The 21,609-nt window shown below is 46.1% G+C and overlaps 1 protein-coding gene across 1 annotated transcript in view; it reads left to right on the plus strand.

Moving 5' to 3' along the window:
• The window catches only part of LOC8033550 (cubilin), a 264,814-nt gene that overhangs the window by 185,012 nt on the left and 58,193 nt on the right, over positions 1-21,609 (plus strand). The window contains exons 41-48 of the mRNA XM_042291012.1: positions 10,564-10,743; positions 12,933-13,108; positions 13,358-13,498; positions 15,498-15,703; positions 16,399-16,595; positions 19,720-19,938; positions 20,018-20,164; positions 20,223-20,392. Of these exons, the coding sequence (XP_042146946.1) occupies positions 10,564-10,743; positions 12,933-13,108; positions 13,358-13,498; positions 15,498-15,703; positions 16,399-16,595; positions 19,720-19,938; positions 20,018-20,164; positions 20,223-20,392 (1,436 nt within the window). The remainder of the gene's footprint in view (positions 1-10,563; positions 10,744-12,932; positions 13,109-13,357; positions 13,499-15,497; positions 15,704-16,398; positions 16,596-19,719; positions 19,939-20,017; positions 20,165-20,222; positions 20,393-21,609) is intronic.

Raw genomic sequence — 21,609 nt, forward strand, 5'->3', positions numbered from 1 at the left:
CATATTGTTCTAGCTTATTGAGTAGAATTAGATGATCAACAGTGTCGAAAGCTTTTTTTTTAATCTAGAAAACACTAAACTTTATTTTATTTTCATTACGTGAATCAATTATCAAATGACGAAGTGAAAGAACAGCGCTCGGTGTCTGTCTATTGGACCGGAACTCATGTTGCAGGAGTGTTATAACATGAAATTTGTCCAAAAAGGCGTTAATACGTTTCACTATCAGCTTTTCGCATACTGTATTTATATTGTTTAGAGCTGATATTGGTCTATAATTCTGAGGGTAGTTACCATTAATATTTCCACCCGTGAAAATAGGACAAATTTTTGTCATTTTTGATTTACAAAAAAATTATTTACAGATGAATTTAGATATAACCCAGTTGTTAAAGAGTGGTTAAACATATGTTGTAGTGGAATATCCAGTATGTAAATATTTAATTATAGCACTTTAATTGATATTTTTTCAGATACTTCAGATTTCTTTGCAGGCATCTGAGAAATGATACACTTCCTATTTCTGTAATCGTTATATTTTCAATCACGCAAGTATTCCGGATAAAGTCGGGCTGTGGAGTCATTAGACAGCCGTTCACACTAATATTATTGGAAAGCTGTAGGCCCATGTTAGTGAAGAAGCTATTAAGCTCTTCGACTGTGTAGTTATCTATTTGATCAGGAGCTTTCTTTTTTGTCTCTCCTAATAATTAGTGTTGATGGCAATCTTTAGAGATAAGGTTAGAGTAGCATTCCTTTTTACGTTTTCTTAAAAGTGATACCGACTAGTTACGATAGAGTTTATATTGGCTGAGATAAAATGTACTATGTTTATGCTGTTTTAGTTTTAGTTACCCCGCGTTCTTGTCTTTTGGTTCACGAAGAGTGCGCTGGGTAATTTTACTTTACTTTAGCGGGCAAAGCATTTTTTTAATTATTTATTCTTTGTTGTACATGAGTCTGTTCGAAAATATATTGCCTTTTACAGAGACGTATACTGTTAGGAGAATATTATGTAAACATTTGCGACGGGTGCAATGACTTCTCTGACTAATAGATTTTCAACGTGGCCATTATTTCAGTTCAGTTACACTGGCTCTCAAATCACAATTCCCTGTAACGTATCTCTAGCAACACGATTATGTATCTTTCCTGCGTGATTATTTAAGTTTTGCTTGAAGGGATCCGGAGTTGCACTCGGATATTCAAGTATTTTAAAAAATTTACTTTTTTTTATTTTGAGGGGCGAGATTAACAGGCTATATTGTTTTCTCAACCCAGCTGAGCTTATGCTTCATTAAAGGTTACTGTTCTTCCTGACACTCGATCGTCCTATGGTAAATCAGAACCTCTCTGCCCTTTTAAACCAGGCTGCGAGATTACGGGCATGTTCTTCTACTCGATATTTTGTCTCTAATACATGATTGTTTGCGCATTAAAAAAGTTTGTAAAGCACAGATTCACTATGGTGGCACCTCTTTCACTTCTGTCCCCAGTCACATACGATAATAATTGCACCACTTCGTAATGGGCATAGTTTGTTATGTATTGTTCGAGGTCTTTATTTATATTAACGCACCGTCAAACTTTCACTTTACGTAGAAACTATTCACATGCAGAGAGCTGCTATGAAGGTGTCGTGGTTTAACAAATGACTGAACAGATAAGCGCACATATCAGGCGCAGACAGTCGTACGCATCGCAACGTAGGGAAAAAGGTTGCTCTTCATTGATTCAAAACACAGCTTTCAATTATGATGTGTTTACCTTCTTTTGAGTTGATTAAAAGATAATAGCGGTAACCTAAAAAAATCGTTTCAACGCGGTGGATGAACTGTAACATACTCAGACAGACACTCTTACGCCAATAATGGAAGGAGGACCTTAACAAACCACAACGTTCTAATCTTAGAGGCAGTTCAATTCGTGTATAGTTTCATTTTTTTATAAGCCTCTATCCCAACTTGTTAGTATATATGTGAACTACCACATCTACTTTTTTCCTCCTGCTATCACAAACGTACATCATACTCTGGATAACCTAAGGGTTAGCCAGGGTTTAATGCAGGGGTCTAAATAATGCAGCGACCCGCGATTCGCTGGGACGTGGCCCCCAAGCATTAGAGGGACCCTACAATCATATTGAAGCGTCTACCTTTTTCGCGGTTTCCACGTCTCTTTTATTTCAGGCAAGCCAGCGGGCACGGAGAGAGTAACTAAATATCAGCGCGTCATATTTTAACCGGACAACGCGGAAACCTCCTTCACCTACGGGGGCGACCCGCGGTGCCGAAAGCCCGTGGTAGTGAGGTCTTTGGTCCTGGGCTTACTACTGGTCAGAGCCCTTAAAAGCTTCTTTTTAGTCGAAATACAAAATATAAGTGGCGCGAACTGTGTCAATTATTTATAAAAGTAAACTTTGTTCAGTATTTTAGATCAGAAAAGAAACAAACGCACTCTATAAAGTACGGAAAGAAGAAATGACCCGTCGACATACCTGCCACCAAGCGGTGGAAAAGGCGGCGCATGTTAGAAAGGTGTAGTGGGATCAGGCACCGACGAGCGGCGAGCGTAGAAGGGTACCGGAAGTACCTTGCCGTATGTACCCGGCGGCGCTGCGGTCGTATAGACCGTTTTATCGTGGGTAGCGCCATTTTGAGAGCGAGAGAGAAAAGGGGAAAGGGCTACCGGTGCTTTCCTCCTTTCTGATTGTGTAGAAAGAGTGGAAGTCCCGGATGAGAGGCTTGGCCGGTGTTGGGCGTCTGCAGTGCCCCAACTTCGTTCGCGCTTTCTTCTACGTTTGAAACTCCCAAACTTAATTAGAGCCATGGTCTTTGATGGCGACAGTCCCCCGGTCATCGGGACACCATTGCTGGGTGATAGGGTGCACGAATAACGACAGAAAGCGTCAAATACTGCCCGAGGACCTATGTAGCTTGCATGGAATCCGGCAAGGCAAGTACGGCTGCAATGTTTTTTTAGCTCCATTGCTTTCCGCATGACTAGAAATGATGAACCATTTATACATTTTTGCTTATAATGGGCCTATTTCAACGTAGCCGTTTTTAGTAGTAATCAACAAGCGATACACAAAACGGGAACCTCAATTAACTTTGTAAACGCCCGGAGCTGCTACATATCGTCTTGCTGTGCTGTTTTTATCTTCGTGTCCCTGTTCTTATATTTCCTTGTGAATGAACGACGAAGGCGCTCTAGATGTACTTTTATCGAACCGCAGAAAGCCTCGAAGGAGCCACGATTTATTTTACTATTTGATGCAATATTTTGAGAACTCACCTCCAATTTTTATAGCTGGCACGTTCGCTGCCGCTGTTCCCCCCGCCGCCACACTGGCGGATGCCATGACCCAAACAAAGAAACGTGCACACTGGCCTCGAAAACGCAGATTGCAACACACGAGACGTTCACTGCAGCGACTATCAAGCGCCTCAAAGCGCCTTAGTCAACGGAAACAACCCACCAGCGGCACTCCAAGGAGCGCTTTTGCCGGCTCTCTGGTATCGCGCAAGAGATCGCGATTAAAAAAAAACAAAAAAACAAAGAACAATAGAACTACGTTTTCAACAATTTCCAGCCTCACCCGGCGGCGGAAATAAGCGTTCTACTAAGCGTGGTAGATGATAAAATCGATTCAGTCACCACTGCAAATTATCACTATTAAGATAAATTCAGTTAAGAAATTTTACAAGCTGAAACAGCAGTTATCATGAGAAAACTCGCACGCACATTGAGAGCGTACCCCATGTGCATCGGCGGTACAGCGTTCGGTGCGCGCTCCATTCACGAAATGTTCCGAGCGAAGTCGAGAGGATGGCGTTGAGGAAACGCCTTTTCGGTTTACGGACGCAATCCACTGCCCCCGGAGACAGGGTTCATGTGGAAAACGATAGAGTTCAAAGACATTGCAGCCGCTCTCGCCTTGCTGGATTCCTTGCAAGCTACATATGTCTTCGGACAGTATTCTATGCTTTCTGTTTTTATTCGTGCACCCTACGACCCAGCAATGGTGTCCCGGTGACCGGGCGACTGTTGCCATCGAAGTCTCGGGCTTTTAATTAAGTTTGCGAGTTTAAAACCGAAAAGAAAGCGAGAACGAAGCTCGCGCACACCAGACACCCAACACCGGCGAAGCCTCTCATCCGGGACTTTCACTCTTTCTACACAATCAGAAAGGGGGAAAGCGGCGGTAGCCCTTTCCCCTTTTCTCTCTCGCCCTCTTTCAGTAAAACGGTCTATACTGGCTCGAGGATCCCACCGGTTCCGAGCATTCCGAATGCCTTCGCGAGCAGATTTAGCTTGCGGTTTGGCGGTTTGGCGGTATGGCAGCGCGAAGTAGTTCTCGTTCAGAACTTATCTTTACCTTATGTTTGCTGTCGTTTGTAGCCAATGAAGTGTCATGCCGAATTAGTGTTTAATCGCGCAGCAAATAGAATGCCAGCCGCCCTGGCTGCTCGCTTCATACAGCCTATCCAGAACATGATTTAGCGGTGGCCTCTCGAGCCTTCGACGCGAAGTGCGGCAGCCGTGAGCGCTCGCTGAGCTGACTATCCCTCCTCTAGTTCACGGCCATTCAAGCAACCAAGGACGTCATGAAGGAGGTTGTTTTTTGCTTGTTTTTGTAATTTTAATTTGGCTATAGCTTTTAATATAGAGCAAAATTCAAAAAAAAAGAAAAGTTTAATTAAATTACTTCGTTTTTTGTGCTCAAGTTCGGTGCAAATTAAAAACCAGTAAAAAAAGTCCTTGCAGGGCCCCTTTAAGCCGGCGCTTACCGCCGTTCCCATGTCTCAAGCGCAATGTGCCTCATAAATATTCATTTATTGTCGTCGAATCCTTTACGTTCGAAACGCTCTGCTCTTATAACACATGCTCACTTGCATCTGTCGATTCCATTTTCGACTGAGTATTGTTTCGTCTTAATATTTGCTTTTCATCCCTTTATCGTGTTACTCATTTGTAAGGCAATCGCAGTACAATGCTGCGAGCAGGAGAAGCTTCCAAATATAAAGTTAATAACTTTTCTTTCTTGCTGTAAAAAAAAAAAAAAACATTAAGCTGAATACAAAAATTAGAATGTTGCTAAAAATATATTTAGGCAAGAAAACGCTCTTATAAGAAGGTTTCTCTTTTTTTTTTGTTTATCTATTGAATTTGAATACTTCCCGAGTGAACTGAGTCACACAGAAGCAACAGTGTGCTTGCTCTCTTGTTCTATTGGAAAATGCAAGCACGTGAGTGGTTCTGTGTCGTTACAAATCTTGTTATCACACATCGGAGAAGGGCCCAAAGTAATCAGATGACGAAATCAAAGTTGAAGATGTCACAGGTAAAACTGGGAGTTTGCGAAAAGCAAAGAGCACAAGGAAATATCAGATGTGCCGCTGAGAGGGACGGCTACATTACAACATTAAAACAGGCTGCTGTTTTAGTTTTTGGTTTTTGTACTAAAATATAATGCTCCCCTCGTTTCCCAGCGCTGGCCCTCGACTTTTTCGGGGATGCGCCATCTGGGCGTCACACCCGAATGAGATTGATACCCCTGTTATAAGGGGTCAGGGGATAAATGAAAGCATATTACTGAACATATTACATAGTGTGGCGGCTAGCACCACCTAGACAGTATATACATATATATATATATATATATATGGGTGGTTTAATCTCAAATCGTGCAGGCAAAAAGGGTCGAATTTTTAATTTCGATGTAAAAATATATGTTATGGCGCCGTCGGATTTTTTGGTCTCGACTTATGAATTTTTAAAGAGGCCGCGGCGAAAAGCAGTGTTTTTCACACCCGTCGTGGGTCGTATGTTTCGCTTGATCTTCCGCCGTGGATTTTCAGTCCACATTATATTATATTTTTTTCAAGCACTCTGGGGACACATTTAAAAGGCTCCAATACCATAAAATAATCTTAGGCGTTTTGCTTTTTTTCTGCAAAAATGTCAAAAATGACCCCTCGGTCAATTGTTGACGAACTTTGACAATTAATTACTGGCGATCTTCTTGGGTTACATTGATATTTTTTGTGTCCACGGAGAGCCCAAAACACGTTCTTTATATGTATTATAAAATGGCTGGGCTGTATAAATTATCCTTTGCGGTATGTTTACGCTAATATTATGCGAAAACCAAAAAGTACCATTTTTGAAATTGATTTCCTCAAAAAACCCATCAATTATCCTCTTCCTGACGTAGAAAACATTGAAGATATGCGTTTTAATACCAATATTGCTCAAAATCTCAATCCGTAAAGCAAAAGCGCCTCTTCGCAACCAAAGCTAAAAAGTGCTTTAAAGGCCTCAATAAAGCAGTCGTCTCCTTGTGTTCCTCCTACAAACGCGTCGTGCTCACTTTGTGGTAGATGCATTTATTCCCCGTCATTTTATGACAGTGTGATCATGGCAAATGTTAAAAAAAAAAGGGCTTTGAGGGAAGCATATGAGTCTGTACGAAGAACGCAGAAGGGTGACTGCGTTAGCGAGGATCCTCTTGCCCTACCGCGGTCTTAGTTCGATTTCTTACGAGAAGACTCGTGCCAGCATAAATATGATAATATTTTTTTTATTAGTGTGCATTTTTTTTAATTAAGTTTAGTTCCAAGAGTGCGCCTTTCCTGTTAGGTTTTTTATTGTACTTGTGTTTCTATTTGGCGGTTTTTCTAGTAGCGACAGACTAGCTGTGGTGCATTATCAATTCCAAACAAATGCATTTTCAAAGATTTTGCCCTAACTACCTCCCTGCAGTCTGATTGCAGAACGGCATTCAGCAATATATGCGATTGCACTGAAGAAAAATGGATGGTGTAATCTTCAAAATAAATGCTAATTTAAACACAAACGTACCAGGCTATTCTTTGCACATCTAAGCATAATGGCGTTATTAATAGTTATGCTAGCAGTCAAGTGTCGAAAATAACGAAAATTGAAACTCTCTGTTACCGACGGACATCCTGTTTGCAAAAGCACTCACCAGCTTTGAGAACTCATTTTGACTCACTCACTTGCTTGAAAACGCACCGTTTCAAGCACGATCGTGACGTTCGCACGCGAATGCCGCCGCAGATAGACCAAAGCGGGGTTTTTTTTTTTTTTTTCGCGAACGGGGCAAGTTTATCCGTTCGTATTTTCCCTTCAAGCTTTGGCCACCTAGCTGCACTTCTAGCAAATTTTGAAACGATACATTAAGAAACCTATTCTTGCAAGACATCGAAGCGTTAGTGTACATGCTCTGCATTTATGGTGTCGCGTGGATGGCCGTTTCTACTGGAAAAGTTCGGCTGTTTACTCTTTTAACTTCTGATTCTACTAACGCCGGCAACACTCCGTTAACTTTAAACCCGTCCTTAACCGACGCTGCGAACCGATATAGCCCAGTCAATCATTTCCGAAATCGCATCGTCACGGTGCTTCTTGTGCGTATGAAATCACGGTCTAAGCTAATCACGCGCAGTGAATGCGCCGCAATCCTACATTTTGTCTGCGCGATTTAGCCAGTGATGCCATACACACACAGACGACATGAGCCGTGACGATGAATTGTTAATGCCACTTCATCGGCTCCATCAGAACGAAGCTATACTTCGTTTCAGCTTCGGTCCGAGCGCGGCCCATGTTATAAGCCGAAGGGCCAATCAAACAGCGAAAGAGGCACAACGTCATGGCGTGTTCTCTGCAGTTGATAGGACCAGCCGGTATTCGCCGTCTCTCTGTGCGCGCTCCTCCGCCGGCTAGTCCTATCAAGCGCAGAGAGCACGCCATGACGCTGCGCTTTTTGCGCTGTTTGATTGGCCCTTTGGCTCATAACATCGGCCGCGCTCGGACCGAAGCTGAAACGAAGTATAGACGGATTAAGCGAGCCTGACGATCGGGCCATTGCACGTTTTCTCCGCCGGCTGGCGCTGTTGAAGGATAACAAACCAACACCGATTCTCGATAAGATAACAAACTATATTTCGTTATATCACGGCCGGTCTGTTCTATCGCGTCACGTGCTCCGCCCATGGGCCCAACTCTGAGAATATTCGCAATTTTCAGCGATGGTTGTACCGCAGTGTGAGAATCGCGTTACCTAGCTCCCGGAGGATCGGCCTCAAAATGGAAGTACTCACTTACATTTTCCTCATGTAGAACGAGCAGGTAAGGCTCGTATTTCACGAAATAAAAAAAGTTCACGCGTCCCGGGCCAAATGTACTCCTGATCCCCGGGAATCATTCAGATGACAGCCATTTCGATAGGATCTAGTGTATCCTCTATAATCTTGTGCCCAGAGCGCGTCTCCGACTGGTGTGTTTAACGTCCTATCTCGCACATACAACAAACGTGGTCCAGACGTGGCAACAAGTGACGTCACAGAAACCGGAGTGTCATGCTGTCGTATGTCACGATCCTGGCGGTTGGTCGTAGAAATACTGGCGAAAAGCAGGAGCGAACGCAAGTGTCGCTGTCGTCGCGGCGTGCCAACTTCTGGGTGCTGAAGCTTCCGTGGACTGTCACACCAGCGAGCTACCTGCAGCAGAACAGGTGTCTGCTACATCCATCACCGCTGCTGGAACACCGCCAGGATCGCGACCGGCGACAGCGTGACACTCTTATGACGTCATCACGCGGAAATCGAGAGACTATTTTTTTCGGCGCGGTAAACAAACACACCGCTCGGAGACGCGCTCCAGACACCATAGCTATATGCCGTGAGAGTTGCGAATAAACGGCTCTGATCATGCGCCGAAAAGTACGCCGCAAGTTGGAGTGCCCCTTAACTCTGCGTGACATCGAAGAACGCGGCGGTCGTTCGGTCGACACGTGCGATGACAGCGGAGTGCCCCTGTGTTCGGTGGGCAGAATTACGTTAAAAAAGTAATTAAGTTACATTAGTAATTAATTTTCCGAAAGCTGTAAAATGTAATTAAATTACATTACAAATAGCTGTAGATTAAAAGTAATGACATTACATTAAAATTACTTTCTAAAAGTAATGAAATTACTTAGACATTACTTTTCGATACATGGAGGCAGTAATTCGTGCTAATTTTATTGACAGTATATGTACCAAAACTCATATCTTACTGTTTACAGTGAAACTGCCTTATACTCTTAGAAGTGAACCATAGAGAACAGTCGTCTTGCTGGCGCACATGACAAAAGTGTTCAACATGACGAATAGCTTCCTTTTTAACTGTTACTCGGAGACAGTCGACTTTCCGATTTCGCTGTCCATTCAACTGTGAAGGTCCTTAGTTGAAAAGTGAGATGTTTCTGTTTTTCCGATTTCGAAGAAGTCATAGGCCGTGTCAGTATATGTTAAGTCGGGCCATGGGAGCTTGTTCTTACAAGAAGTCGTCACGCTAAACGTTTCCTTCCCCGCTTCGGATGCAATCTAATTCTATTCTCCCAAGAGCACTAGTCGACGAATTCTCGGGCATTCCTCTCGATGAATATTGCTCCCAAAACACTCCAAAAGCCCAAGTTATGGCGCGTTGTCACACAAAGGGGCTAGGCATAAGCGTCGCCATTCAATGAAAGGGATTGCGGGCGCTTCCGAAATTTGTACTTTCCCAACAAACGGGTGGCGACGTATGCTCCTATGCTCCTCCCCAATAAACATCACAAGGAAAGGCAGCCAGGCATACCGCGAGCAGCATCTGCTTCGCTCGATTCTCGTCTTTTTGGACTACAAAAATCACACTTACTTAAAAGACCAAGGATACGCACGAAACGTTCTGGGTCTTGAAAAGGCATTTGAGATTCACTATTTATTACGATCATTCGTTGTTCACAATGGTCGAAGCTTACGGTTTGAACTGGTTTGTCGAAAGAAGAAGAAGGCTAAAAATCTGCTTGTTCTGTCCTCTCAGGTTTTAAAATGTGTTGGCCTCACTGGTGATGTGCCCTTCGCCTTGTAGCCTATAAGCCATTCATCCCTAAGGGGACAGTGAGGTGGAAGCTACGTGCTCGTTGGAAAAGTCATACGTCTACCTTCCACCACCGTAACCGCGCTCTCGTTCATACCCACGCGCAGAGGAAGGGACGGGTTGGGTGATCAAAGGAAGGCTGTTGATTCTTCTGTTGGGCTCGTAGCACCACAGTACTGTTGCTTAGGGATAACGAGTATAGTACCGTCTTGATGACGCGACGCCGTGAGTCTGTCTCGCCTCGAGTTCGTGAGGCGTGGCCTTCCAGCGATGTCCCTGCACGTAAGCTTTTCTCCAGCGCCTTTCCAGTCCGCCTTTGCGCGTCAGTCGAGTTTTTGGTACGAAACTGGGCTCAGATGGCCCGTCCTTCATTGCTCTGGTCTCTTTCACTACATTTTACCGTGCAAAACATTTTTTTAAAGCTTGCAAACATACTTCTCTATCTGAGACCAAATTAATAACAAAAGCAGTGAGTAATTTTATTTTTGAAATTGCTGCCTGAAAGTATTTCATTACATTACTAAATTACCAGCCTGGAAAAGTAATTAACTACATTACCCATTACCACAAAAAGCAATTCAATTATTGCAATTTTATCACAGTAGTGTCATTACTGCCATCTCTGTTCAGTTGACCCCCTGTCGAGCCCCGAGCAGCGTCCTCTCGCCCAATGGTGCGGCCGAGTGAGCTCCCGCGACCTGCCGGACCCCGTGGTAAGCTCGTCGCGCTTCCTGGTGGCCCGCCTGCGCACCTTCCAGAGCGTCGATGACGAGGCCATGGGCAACGGTTTCTCCGCCAAGCTGACCTCCGGTGGGTGACCCTGACAAGGCTGCATTTCTGCGCCCTTCGCTGGAACCCTTCATATTTTTAAAAAAATATTTATTGCTCCGGTGCTCGCAGCCGTCTTCGGTCTGAACTGGACAGGATCAGTGGCGTAGCCAGGAAAGATTTCTCTAGAGAGGGAGGGCTGAGGTTGCTGGGGATGTCCATGACTTGGGGTGCGGAGGGGAAAAGGGAGGGTCAAAACGTATGTGTATATTATAAGGTCGGCTGGATTTCAGGGGGGAGAGAGGGAAGGGACTGTTGCCCCATAAGCCCCCCCCCCCCCCCCCCTCCTCTAGGTAACACCCCTGGACAGGATAGACTGGTTTCGTAAGGTCGAGGCGCTGTTCCCGTGGTACTCTTTTGCTCCGTTCGCTCGTTCATTACTTGCACTTTCCCTCTTACGCAAGAGGGACAGAGTCTTCCCGCACGCTTCCAATGACGCGCCACATTTGCCGCGTGCTCTTACGATGACACCTTGGCGTAGGCCCATGGTTTCGCTTTCCCAGTATACGCGACGTATGCGACAACGTAAAACCGAGGTGCAGCGACGACGCCGTTTGCGCGAAACCGCCGACGCCCGGGAGGAAAGATTGGCACTTCGAAGACAAGAGTCTGCGGAAACACGGGAACGCAAGAGCTGAGCCAGACAGCGGCCACGAGCATCCGGAGAGACAGTCGTTGTCTGCTCAAATGCCTCGACGGTCAGGAGCTAATTCCTTCATGCGAGTTCGTCTCTCAAAGCATACATTTTGGTATTCTTAACCTATCCTACGCGCTATCTTACGTATTTAATATATAAACTCCATCCAATGCCAATTTGGTAGTCAAATTCTATTAATAACATGCTTTATAACTCATTAAGAATACTATACTTCGGCGCATTGACAAAACACTCCTCCACGCCACTGCCCGGGTACCGTCTCCAAAGCCCCATATTGTGACATTGGTGACGCATTCTTTCAAAGCATTTCGGGCCTTTCTCTAGGTGGCGTTGGCTGGCTGCTGGCTGTTTGCGCGTTTGCGCGCCGCGCTGCGTATCTTTTCCCAAGTTAACGGGTATTCCGGAATAAATTTGCGCACTCAGGATGGCTGTCTAGACCAAATTGTAACATTTCGCTCCGTATGCTTGCACCGGAATACTTAAAATGTCATAGGCGTCACAGGCGTGTTCAGGCGCACGTACAAGTATTATGTGCCGGTTTGGATCGACCATAAACACAGTGAGCGAAGGAATGGTGCGAAAACTGATCCGAATCCAATAGGAGACTCTGGAGGAACGACCGGTATGGGTTTTATATGCTCTTCTATGTGGAAACATACATTATTATCTTGCGTTATATTACAAACGCCTGTCTTCGAGAGCTAGCATAGCAAGCAGTTGGTTAGAAATGAAGTAGTATCCAGGAGAATATGAGCTGAAACGGATATTTGGGCTTACCTGGCGTACCTTCCAGTTTTTGAGAGGTATGTGCTCCGAAATACGAACAGAATCCGAAGTTGTGGACCCATGCTTAGAAACATAGGACAGATTAAAAAATTATAGACCTTACGGGGACCAGAGGCTCAGGAGAGGAACAGATTCAGTGTTTCATATACTCTCTCAGAAATAGGGGGTGTATTAGTTACACCCCTAGTCAAATAGATAACACTTCAAAAGTTACAATTCGACGTCCAATCCACTAAAGTCGAAGCGAAGTTGCCACCTTTTACGAGCGGCTCGATGGTCAAGTAATACAGCAATTAATAAAATAGCTAATGTAAGCGTTAAAGACTACGGGAAAACACTCAAGCGTTAGTTAACTGTGCTAAAAAAACAGTGTTTTCTTCTTTTTTTTTGTAGTTTTTGGTACGTACATAGTTTTTTAGTAAGTTATATCACACAGCTATGAAACCACTCGTAAATGTTGGTATAGTCAGTTCGGCGTCAATGGACTGACCCTCGAAATTTTGTTTTGGGGTGTTACACATGAGACAAGGGGTGTAACCACTACACCCCCTATTTCTGAGAGAGTAATATTGTCCGCGAGGGTGCATCGTATCTGTAATGGAAGTGTCCTCAAGCCGATAGCTTTAGCCTAGCGCTTTCCGGGATTTCAGAAGGGTCGGTGCACGAAGCTCGTCGCCGTTTCAGATGCTCCGCCAGATGCGTCGTAAGACTTGTGGCCTCTTCCCAGAATGCGGCGGCAACCTGACGGAAGGGTCTGGACAACTGGCTGACACGGACGTGCTGTCTACCGAGCAGAACTGCCGCTGGCTTCTTCGGTCGGACAGAAGGCGGAAGCTTAAGATCACCCTGGAACTCTTGGAGATGCCTTCGCAAGACGGGGCATGCAGGGATTCCTTCCTACAGGTGAGCACTGTCAATAGCAGACCGTACCGCAGTGTTTTCTTTTTTTTTTTCTTCTTGAAATAAATCACTAGCTGCTAGAATGCAGCTGCGTGATGTCAATCTTAGACACACTTTATGCGTCGGGTTTGAATCACATTCTGAAGCCCGGTTAGATTAGTACGGGATACTTGGGCTCCAAAAGAGCAAGCACTTTTGAAATACACTAAAAAATACGGTAATCTTTTAACTCGCACATCCCTTTCTATGCAGGTGCTCAACGGTGCCGAGCCGGAGTCTCCGCCTCTCGGCCAGGGCAAGTTTTGCGGCTCTTCGTCGACTTTTCCGGAGCTGCCCGAGACGACGTCGCATCAGGCCACCGTCGTGTACCGAGTCCGAGGTCCCTTTAAGGCCGTGAGTGTATCACCAATATGTTCCCATGACGGCAGTGAACTCAATGGAGCGTAAATGAACTGTAGCAACATCCGTGTCTTGAATAAAGAATGTCACCCGCAAAACCTATACGCAAGTTCCAGGGAATATAGAGGGCGCTGCAAAAACCAAAGATGGCGGTCAAGAGGGGGATTGGTTCACGAGAATTCGCCGTGAGCATCGTAATTAAGTGGAATCGACTTGCTTTGCGACAGCAGATACTGTGCGATCAACTTCAAAATTTGACTATTTCCCTTTTTAAGATGCACGGGCAGCTAATCAAACATCTGACAGCGCTCTCTGGGCACACGCAACGCAAATATGAAAACACTGGGCACCGGCGCAGACGAAAGGGGGATCGTTTCGCTGTGGGTATTGTGGTATAGTGGTACCTTGACCAATTACAAGATCGTCCAGTCTTCCGAAACGAAGTCTGGTAGGGCAGTAGATTCAAACAAAATGCATATTATGTACTTCTTCAAACGAAATGTATATTATGTTGAGCGTTGATCGCCTGCAAACAGTAAAGTATAGAAGACGACAAGCGGTGGGAGACATCTTGCGGGACGAGCGAACGAAGCTTGACCAATTACCTTTTAGGTTAACTGCCAAACAACGTTCGTAAATGACGAAACGAACGAACCGGGTGAGCGGACGAGGTTTCCGGCACGTTAGTGAACACGGTCCAAACTTCTGTTTACAGGCATATTACAATACGGTGAACTCAAATTGAGTTTCCACATTGCCATTCTTCAAAGACGTAGAGCTTTAGAGAGGCTCCCCATTATTCGCATACATATTGCTCAATATCACGCAATCATATGCAATCATTTTACACAATTTTACAAATATCAGGCACAAATTTTCTGAATTTATAACACTTTATTTGGTGTCAAGCAGCATAATCATCACAAAAATCTAGGGCGTTATTCAGGATATACTCGGTATTACTCGATATCGGAAAAACTCAAGGCGCAGCAGCGATCGGTCGGTCACTACTTCGACCAAAATGTCTGTGCACTGCTCATACTCAAAAAAAGAGAAAAAAAAAAACAGCTTTATAAAACAACGTAGCTAATCGCGAATGGCACTGGAAGAGGCAGGCCGACTGCCAAGGTAACCATACGCTTACGGAACAAAGCGATGGAGCAGGGTCGCTATGCGCATTCACTGAAACCACGATTAAATCTCCCTAATGTATGCAGTGTATTTACATTTGATATATCTCGAGTAAAGAAACTTTTAACCCACCTCTGTTGAGAGAACTAATCTTCAAAATGTACACAGCAGCACGTATTGGCCGTCCGTCAATACCTCCCGTTGCCCTTCATAACTTCTGTTTAGGTCTGCTGTTATCGGCAAGCGGGAAGCAGTGACGCTGGTCACATCGACTTTTACGCATTCGCGGTCACTGTCCTATGCGAAGGCAGGTGCACGAGGGTCATCCTACCGCCGAGTACACGGGTTGTGAAAATGACGTGTCCAAGTGTCGAGTAGAGTCACCGAACAAGCATCGTTGCGCGGCGGATTCCGTGACGAACGGACGGAGGCTGCGCCTTCTTCGACGTCTTGATTGTCGCGATGGAGTTTTGTAGTACATCACGTCACCAGCTCATCGTACTATCGCCGCGTAATATTAGTTTTGGCGGTGTTCATGAGCCTCCGTCATCTACGTCTCTACGTATACGAGCCTACACAAACGAAATATATCCCTCTCCTTGCGTTTCCGAAGCCAGCCGTCTGGGCGGCGACACCGTAGCTGGAATTTGCGAATAGCAGGTTTTTTTTTCGAAATTTTTAAGCTATTTTAAGCTCCAGACACGGATATCTCCAAGCACCACCTTATTCTGGCAGATAGGTTTTCATAGTTCGAGGCCCATTCATGTTTACATTTGGAGTCAAAATAAACGACCGCGTTGACCCAACAGCTATAAAACTATCATCGCCAGTGTTCGTACAATCTATCTCGACGTCTTCACAGCGTTTCCGCCTCCGCTGGGAAGAGGCGTCGACATCTTGCGGCGGCCCTGTGGCCCTGACAGCAGAATCCCCGGAAGCGACGGTGTCATCGCCGGGCAACCCCCACGGAGGACCTGCCCACTCGGTGGAGTGCGACTGGCGCGTTCAGGGTCCACCGGGCAGGCGCATCCGTGTCGACTTTCCAGAGGCCTTTCACATGCCACACGGGTGGGTCCCCCACACTCTAAGAAACTGTGCACCCTTAAGGGTGTAAAAGGGATGCTCCAGAGAGTTATACCAATCACTCTGCTTCTTCAGTACCATTATTTCGAGAATAAACCCTTTTTGTATGTTTATAGAGTGCTGTTTCTTGGAGCACCCTCCGATTTTAAAGGGCACCTGTATAAAGTCTGCAGAAAGAGGGTCTACAGTGAAGTGACGAGAGTACTTTTTGAAAGGTGTTCGCCGCACTGATCCTCGCTTCAAACAACTGTAGCGGAGGTTGTTTTACCGACTATGTCAAAAAATCAATGGTTGTACCAACACTTTTTTTTGTTTAGAAATACATGCCATGAACTTAGAGCCGCTATGCTTTGCGTGAAATATTGACGAAAAAAGACCCTTATAGTTGCGAATGAGTTTCTGTGAACTGTCGAGTATATCAGGCGGTAAAGTGCACACTAGGGTCGTGATTCCTCTCTCGTGAGTGATTCATTGCATCATAAGTATTTGCTTATCTGTGCATGTGAGAACTGAATGTGCTCGTTACCTGTAACCTGTTTGCTGGGGAAAAGACTCTCCCCCGGGGGCTGCTAAGATCGCCAGCATCCTAAGGGTGTGCTTTAACACAATTTAGGGAAGGGTGTAAAATATTTTAGTGTTTATCGAGGAATGGTGCGCTAATGGCTGCCGACGCCTTCCAGCTGCCATGACCAAGAAAGGCCCAAGGACTTTGTGGAGTTCCTGGATGGCGGCACAGCCAATGCAGCCTCCCTGGGGATGTTTTGCGGAAGCGAGCGGGGAGACAGCCTCATCAGTTCGGACAGCCTGCTGGCCGTCCGCTACGTGCAGACGGGACCTGCAGGAGACTATCTAGGCTTCAGGGCAACCGTGTCTCTCGGTACGGCACAGAATCCCAGCACATCCTTCAAATCCCAAACAAGTTTAGCACGGAACATGCACCAGGGGAAAATATTTTTACAACGGAGCTGTTAAGGGCTATACTTCGTTTCAGCTTCGGTCCGAGCGCGGTCGACGATGTTATGAGTCGAAGGGCCAATCAAACAGCCAAAGAGGCACAACGTCATAGCGTTGTGCCTCTTTCGCTGCAGTTGATAGGACTTGCCTGTATAGACCCATCAGAAAAAAAAGCGCCACCTGTCGTAGGCAACAGCAACTAGTGGCAGCCGCCATGCTGCAGGATAGCGCGCGCCGCTGCGTACGCTGCGTTGGCCGTAGACGCTAGTCAATTCCTGCCCACGATGCCAACGTACTGCTGCGTACCCCTCTGTAAGCAGAGTGGGTATCTGGACAAGTCTGGCATTAAGGCACGTATTCGGAAATGTACTCGTTATCGGTTGACGGCGGCGTAGCCGCGCAAACGTTTCCCTGCTGAAGTGCAAAAACGGAACACGAACCGTTCTCACGCTACGCTTCCTTGGGTGTTTGAGTCAGGTGTTTTTAATCTCACTTTGTTGCGTTTGGAGGTAGAGTTTTCAAGTTTCAGCTATACTTCGTTTCTGCTTCGGTCCAGACGCAGCCGATGCTACTAGCGCGAGCATGTGGCCCAGAACAGTGCTTGCACTGCACGAGAACGCGTGCTTGGCAGGGGTGCTGAAAGCCCGGAGCTCGCGCTTGTAGCTTTGGCTGCGTCTGGACCGAAGCTGAAACGAAGTATAGCTTGAAGAAATCAAGGCGTCAAATACAAATATAATGTTGCTCGTGGTATCGCTTGTGGACGTGACAGCTTAGCGAGCGCCTAGCTTCAGGTATGCACGAGCTCGCGGTGCCTCAAACTTTCGCGTGTAAATTGTATGTTAGGTACGCATGAAGCCATACGACCTGACGCTTTAACCTGCCTGTAGCGCAGACATCTGTGCAGCGCGTGCTTTATGCAAAGCAACATGCACGCGCTTGCAACTTCTGCTTCACTGCAAAATTTGCTGCTCTACATTTCCCAACTCTAAGATCCCGCTCAAGAAAAAGGGACTCGACGTATCAAGTAGGAACTTGTGTCAAATACGTCCTTTACTGGTTAACATGCGCATTGAAATTTTAGGTCTTAATTCCAAGTAAAAAAACGCGATTCGACGAGCGACGAGTCAAGCGACGAAAGTCGGCTACGAGCAACGAAAATGATTCACTGTCGCTTGTCGCGTCGCTTGGTTTGGGATTTCTAGAAAACGACGCTCATCGCCTTGGTCGCTCGCTCGTCGCTTTTATGCGGTGTGCTTCATCGCGCGACCGTCCGAGCGGCAGCGAAGCGGGACCCCTGCGCCTGTTTTGTCGCACATCCGGAGAGTACTGGCGACTTCTAACTACAGCCCGTAAATTATAACCGGTTCCTATCATTTTTTGATGACATGTTTGATGTCGTAACTACAAAGATCTTAGTAATTACCTTTTTCGTGCGTAGTTGGCCTTTATAGATGCGGCGACCACGAACCCCTCAACGAGAAAGTTGTAACTTCTGTCGAATTGTCGTTCCGAGTCCGATCGGCACTTGAAGAAGCGATATAGCTCATCATCTTTAACGGCTGGGAGCTGGGAAAGGTCGTTTACCCAACCCGTGATCGGGAAAACGCGACCTGCAGCCATACAGAGGCGAAGGGATCGACGAAACAAGAACGCTACAGTCAAAACAACCATGCCGGCCGCAACAGGGTCCTTCCCAATGGCGCCGGCCGCCCAATGTTGTTGGACTCGTTCAGCGGATTTTCGCTGTTGCCCGATTTTTTGAAAGGGGTCTATTCCCCGTCTCTCTGTGCACGGCTCCTCCGCCGGCTAGTCCTATCAAGCGCAGAGAGCACGCCATGACGCTGCGCTTTTTGCGCTCTTCGATTGGCCCTTCGGCTCATAACATCGGCCGCGCTCGGACATAAGGTGAAACGAAGTATAGTTTCCCCAAGATCGACGGCGGCGCCCAGACAACCGGCAAGCCGGTTGTCTGGTTGCCGCAGTCGCTCATAGATGGCGGCAACCATTCTCGCTTGCCGACTTGCGGCCGGCCATTACTTCATTCCCACCAAAGTACAGATTCGCTGGTCTTCCTTCTTCCCCAGAGTGGAAAGGCTCAAAGATTTTTTTTATAATTTATGATATGAAAGTGAAGTTTTTACAGTTATTGGTTCGTAATCTTTTTCTATAAATCTTGTGTTATATTTGATATAATTTGTTTTCTTAAGTTCTTAACAAAGAATAACTGAAAAAAACATCTCCTTGTGCACACGTGAGCCATGGCAACACACTTAAGAAGGCCTAGTAAATAAACTTATTCGCTCTTTGTAAACCACTAAGTGCCATGAACAACACAAATTATGTGTGTGACACTTCGTTCCTTTTAGAATATTTAAAAATAGAAAAAAAAAAGCCATTTCAAGAGGCTAACAAAAGTTTCCAAACTTTTTCATAAATAAAACAAACATTAAAACTAAACAAGGATACTTGCACTATACATACTTTAAGGTATAAGCATGCAAACTTTGGTTGTGATAGGGCAATATTGAGAACAGAAGTTCTAGTGGAAAAATGTGAAGATGCCCCAAAAGTATATGAAGAGAAAAACGTTTTTGAATGTTAGCATAAATACTCATTGGCAGTGCGGAAAATAATTCTTTGTTAATAAATTTCTTTGACGAATTCAAGGTACAGAGGACTGCAATGGAGAGGAGACGGCTATAGGCCTACTTGTCAACTTAAATCCGATTGCGGGTGATGTCACAAGAACAGCGGAGAAAAAAAAAAGGCTCATTTTCATGATGTTCTGGGTTGCCTGGGGATCTTCAAATGCGTAGTTTACTAATTTCGCGATCTTAATCGTCATTGAACATTTTATACATCAAATATAAAAATTCAAAATTATAAAAACATCATAAAACTATATATCAATTTCTTTGCAAATTTTGATGTTTTGCGATTGGCATGTACCAAGAAGCCGAATCTACTGAAAAAGGGAGGAGTAATGGACATTCTTCACACACAGTCGGCCGCAGCCGTCCCTCTGGATGCTTTGGCGTTTCATGCAGCCGAGTGCGGCGGCACGCTGTGGCCCTTCAGCGCCCCGAGCAAGAACCTGCAGCCGCTTCGCGAAAAGCTCTTGTCGGGTGTCGCCTTCGACTGCGAGTGGATGCTGCGCACCACAGACCAGACGAATGTGAGACTCACCATTCAAGGCCTGGACCTTCGCGAAAGTCCGACCTGCACGGGTAGCGACTTCATCGAGGTCCGCGACGGCAACAAGACCGGTACGCAGAGACGGCATTGCCAGCATGCTTCGTTGTCGCCGGACTGATGACCCTTGTGTGTGAACGTGTCTGCTTGCAGGAGAGCTGCTGGGACGATGGTGCGGCGCCAACATCTCCGCTGATGTTCAGTCTTCAGAAAACTCCATGTATCTTCGCGCTAAGGTCGGATCCGGATCACCCCGAAAGAGTCCTTCCCTCGTGTTGCGTTGGCAGTACCAGGTTCAGCGTGAGTCTGACCGAGGCTTTGTCCACATCGGCCTGCATGACGAGAGCACTCATTGCAGGCTGCGGTGGAGTGCTGACTACTCCCGAAGGTAGCTTCTCGAGCCCTGGTTTCCCGGAGCCCGTGACTCAGCGGCGACACTGCCGCTGGAACATCCAAGCACCCGAGGGCCGGCGTATCTCGCTCCGCTTTACGGCGGGAGACCTGAGCGACTGCACGGGTGTCGTCATGGTATTGTCTTCCATTCTAGCCCGCTGGTATTAAGAATGATCGCGTCCTATATGGCCACTGACAAAACGAAAACGGCAGAGAAATCTTTCAGTTGTCTCACATTCGGGCTTCCTACAAGACCAGCATTACGGCCGTAATGCTGGTCTTGTGAGCTTCCAGCGTGCACGCGCAACCAATGTATACTATAGATCGGAAGGCCACGGGCGTGGGCTGGATGTCGGAAATCGGAAAGAGGCGGCCTGCCGTTCTCATGCCATCTATAGAGCCTTTTGGTTTAGACACATGAACTGCCGCTTGCGTCTCTAGCGAATTCCGGTCGCTCCGTCTTTGCAAACCTGCTAAGCGGGCTTATGTCAACAGTGCTAGAAGGCATAAATACTACACGTACAACGAAGTTGCAGATTTAACGAGATCCTTCTGCTGTACAATATTACATCTTGAAGGACGCAACTTGGTTTACAAGAATACTCGAAACATTTTAACAGATCTCGCGCTTCGCTCTTTAGGCATTCACCTGGAGAAATGCATGGTGGTTAAACGTTACATATACATTACAAGCAGCGGTGTTAGGGAGGCCTTTTCTTTTTATAAACCGGAAGTTGTCTGGGACGTCAAAGACTGGAGCACCGCCTGGTGGCGTTTGCCATGAAAAGGGTCTATAGATAACCCGGCCGTAATGCTGCCTCCCAGAGCAACCTTGCTGGAGCACTCGCTACCGTGTATCCGCTGGCCTTTGTTTGGTGATGTAGAGAACTATAATAGTTCTTTCACTTTAAGTCTGGGCGCAGCCGACGCTACAGTGAGATGGAGGCAATGAAGCAGCACGCAAAATGAATCGTCACGGCACTCTTCGCCTTTGATATCATCAACTAAATCAATCACAGTGAATACGCCGCAATCCTGCTCTTGCTTTTTTGTGCTTGTTAGGTTTAGCTGTTGAGTGCACCCCCACTAAGAAAACGAGCGCCGTGACCATACACTTTTGACACCGCTTGATTGTTGGCTCTATCGGGTAACAAGGCGGCAGTGGCGTACCGACTTGTTTTTGAGTGGGGGGGCAAACCCGACCCTCTCCCCCCCCCCCCCCCTTAATCGAAAATTCGGCGCAACTTTTGTCGAACTTTTTTAAAGATGTGGCAATGATTCGGCAAAATTACAACATTACCAGACTTAGGATTAATATTTTGTTTTTTCTCACGAAAAAAATTTTGCTTCTT

The sequence above is a fragment of the Ixodes scapularis genome, unplaced genomic scaffold, assembly GCF_016920785.2.
Source record: "Ixodes scapularis isolate PalLabHiFi unplaced genomic scaffold, ASM1692078v2 PGA_scaffold0__279_contigs__length_252992795, whole genome shotgun sequence".
In the NCBI taxonomy this organism is placed as follows: Eukaryota; Metazoa; Arthropoda; class Arachnida; order Ixodida; family Ixodidae; genus Ixodes; species Ixodes scapularis.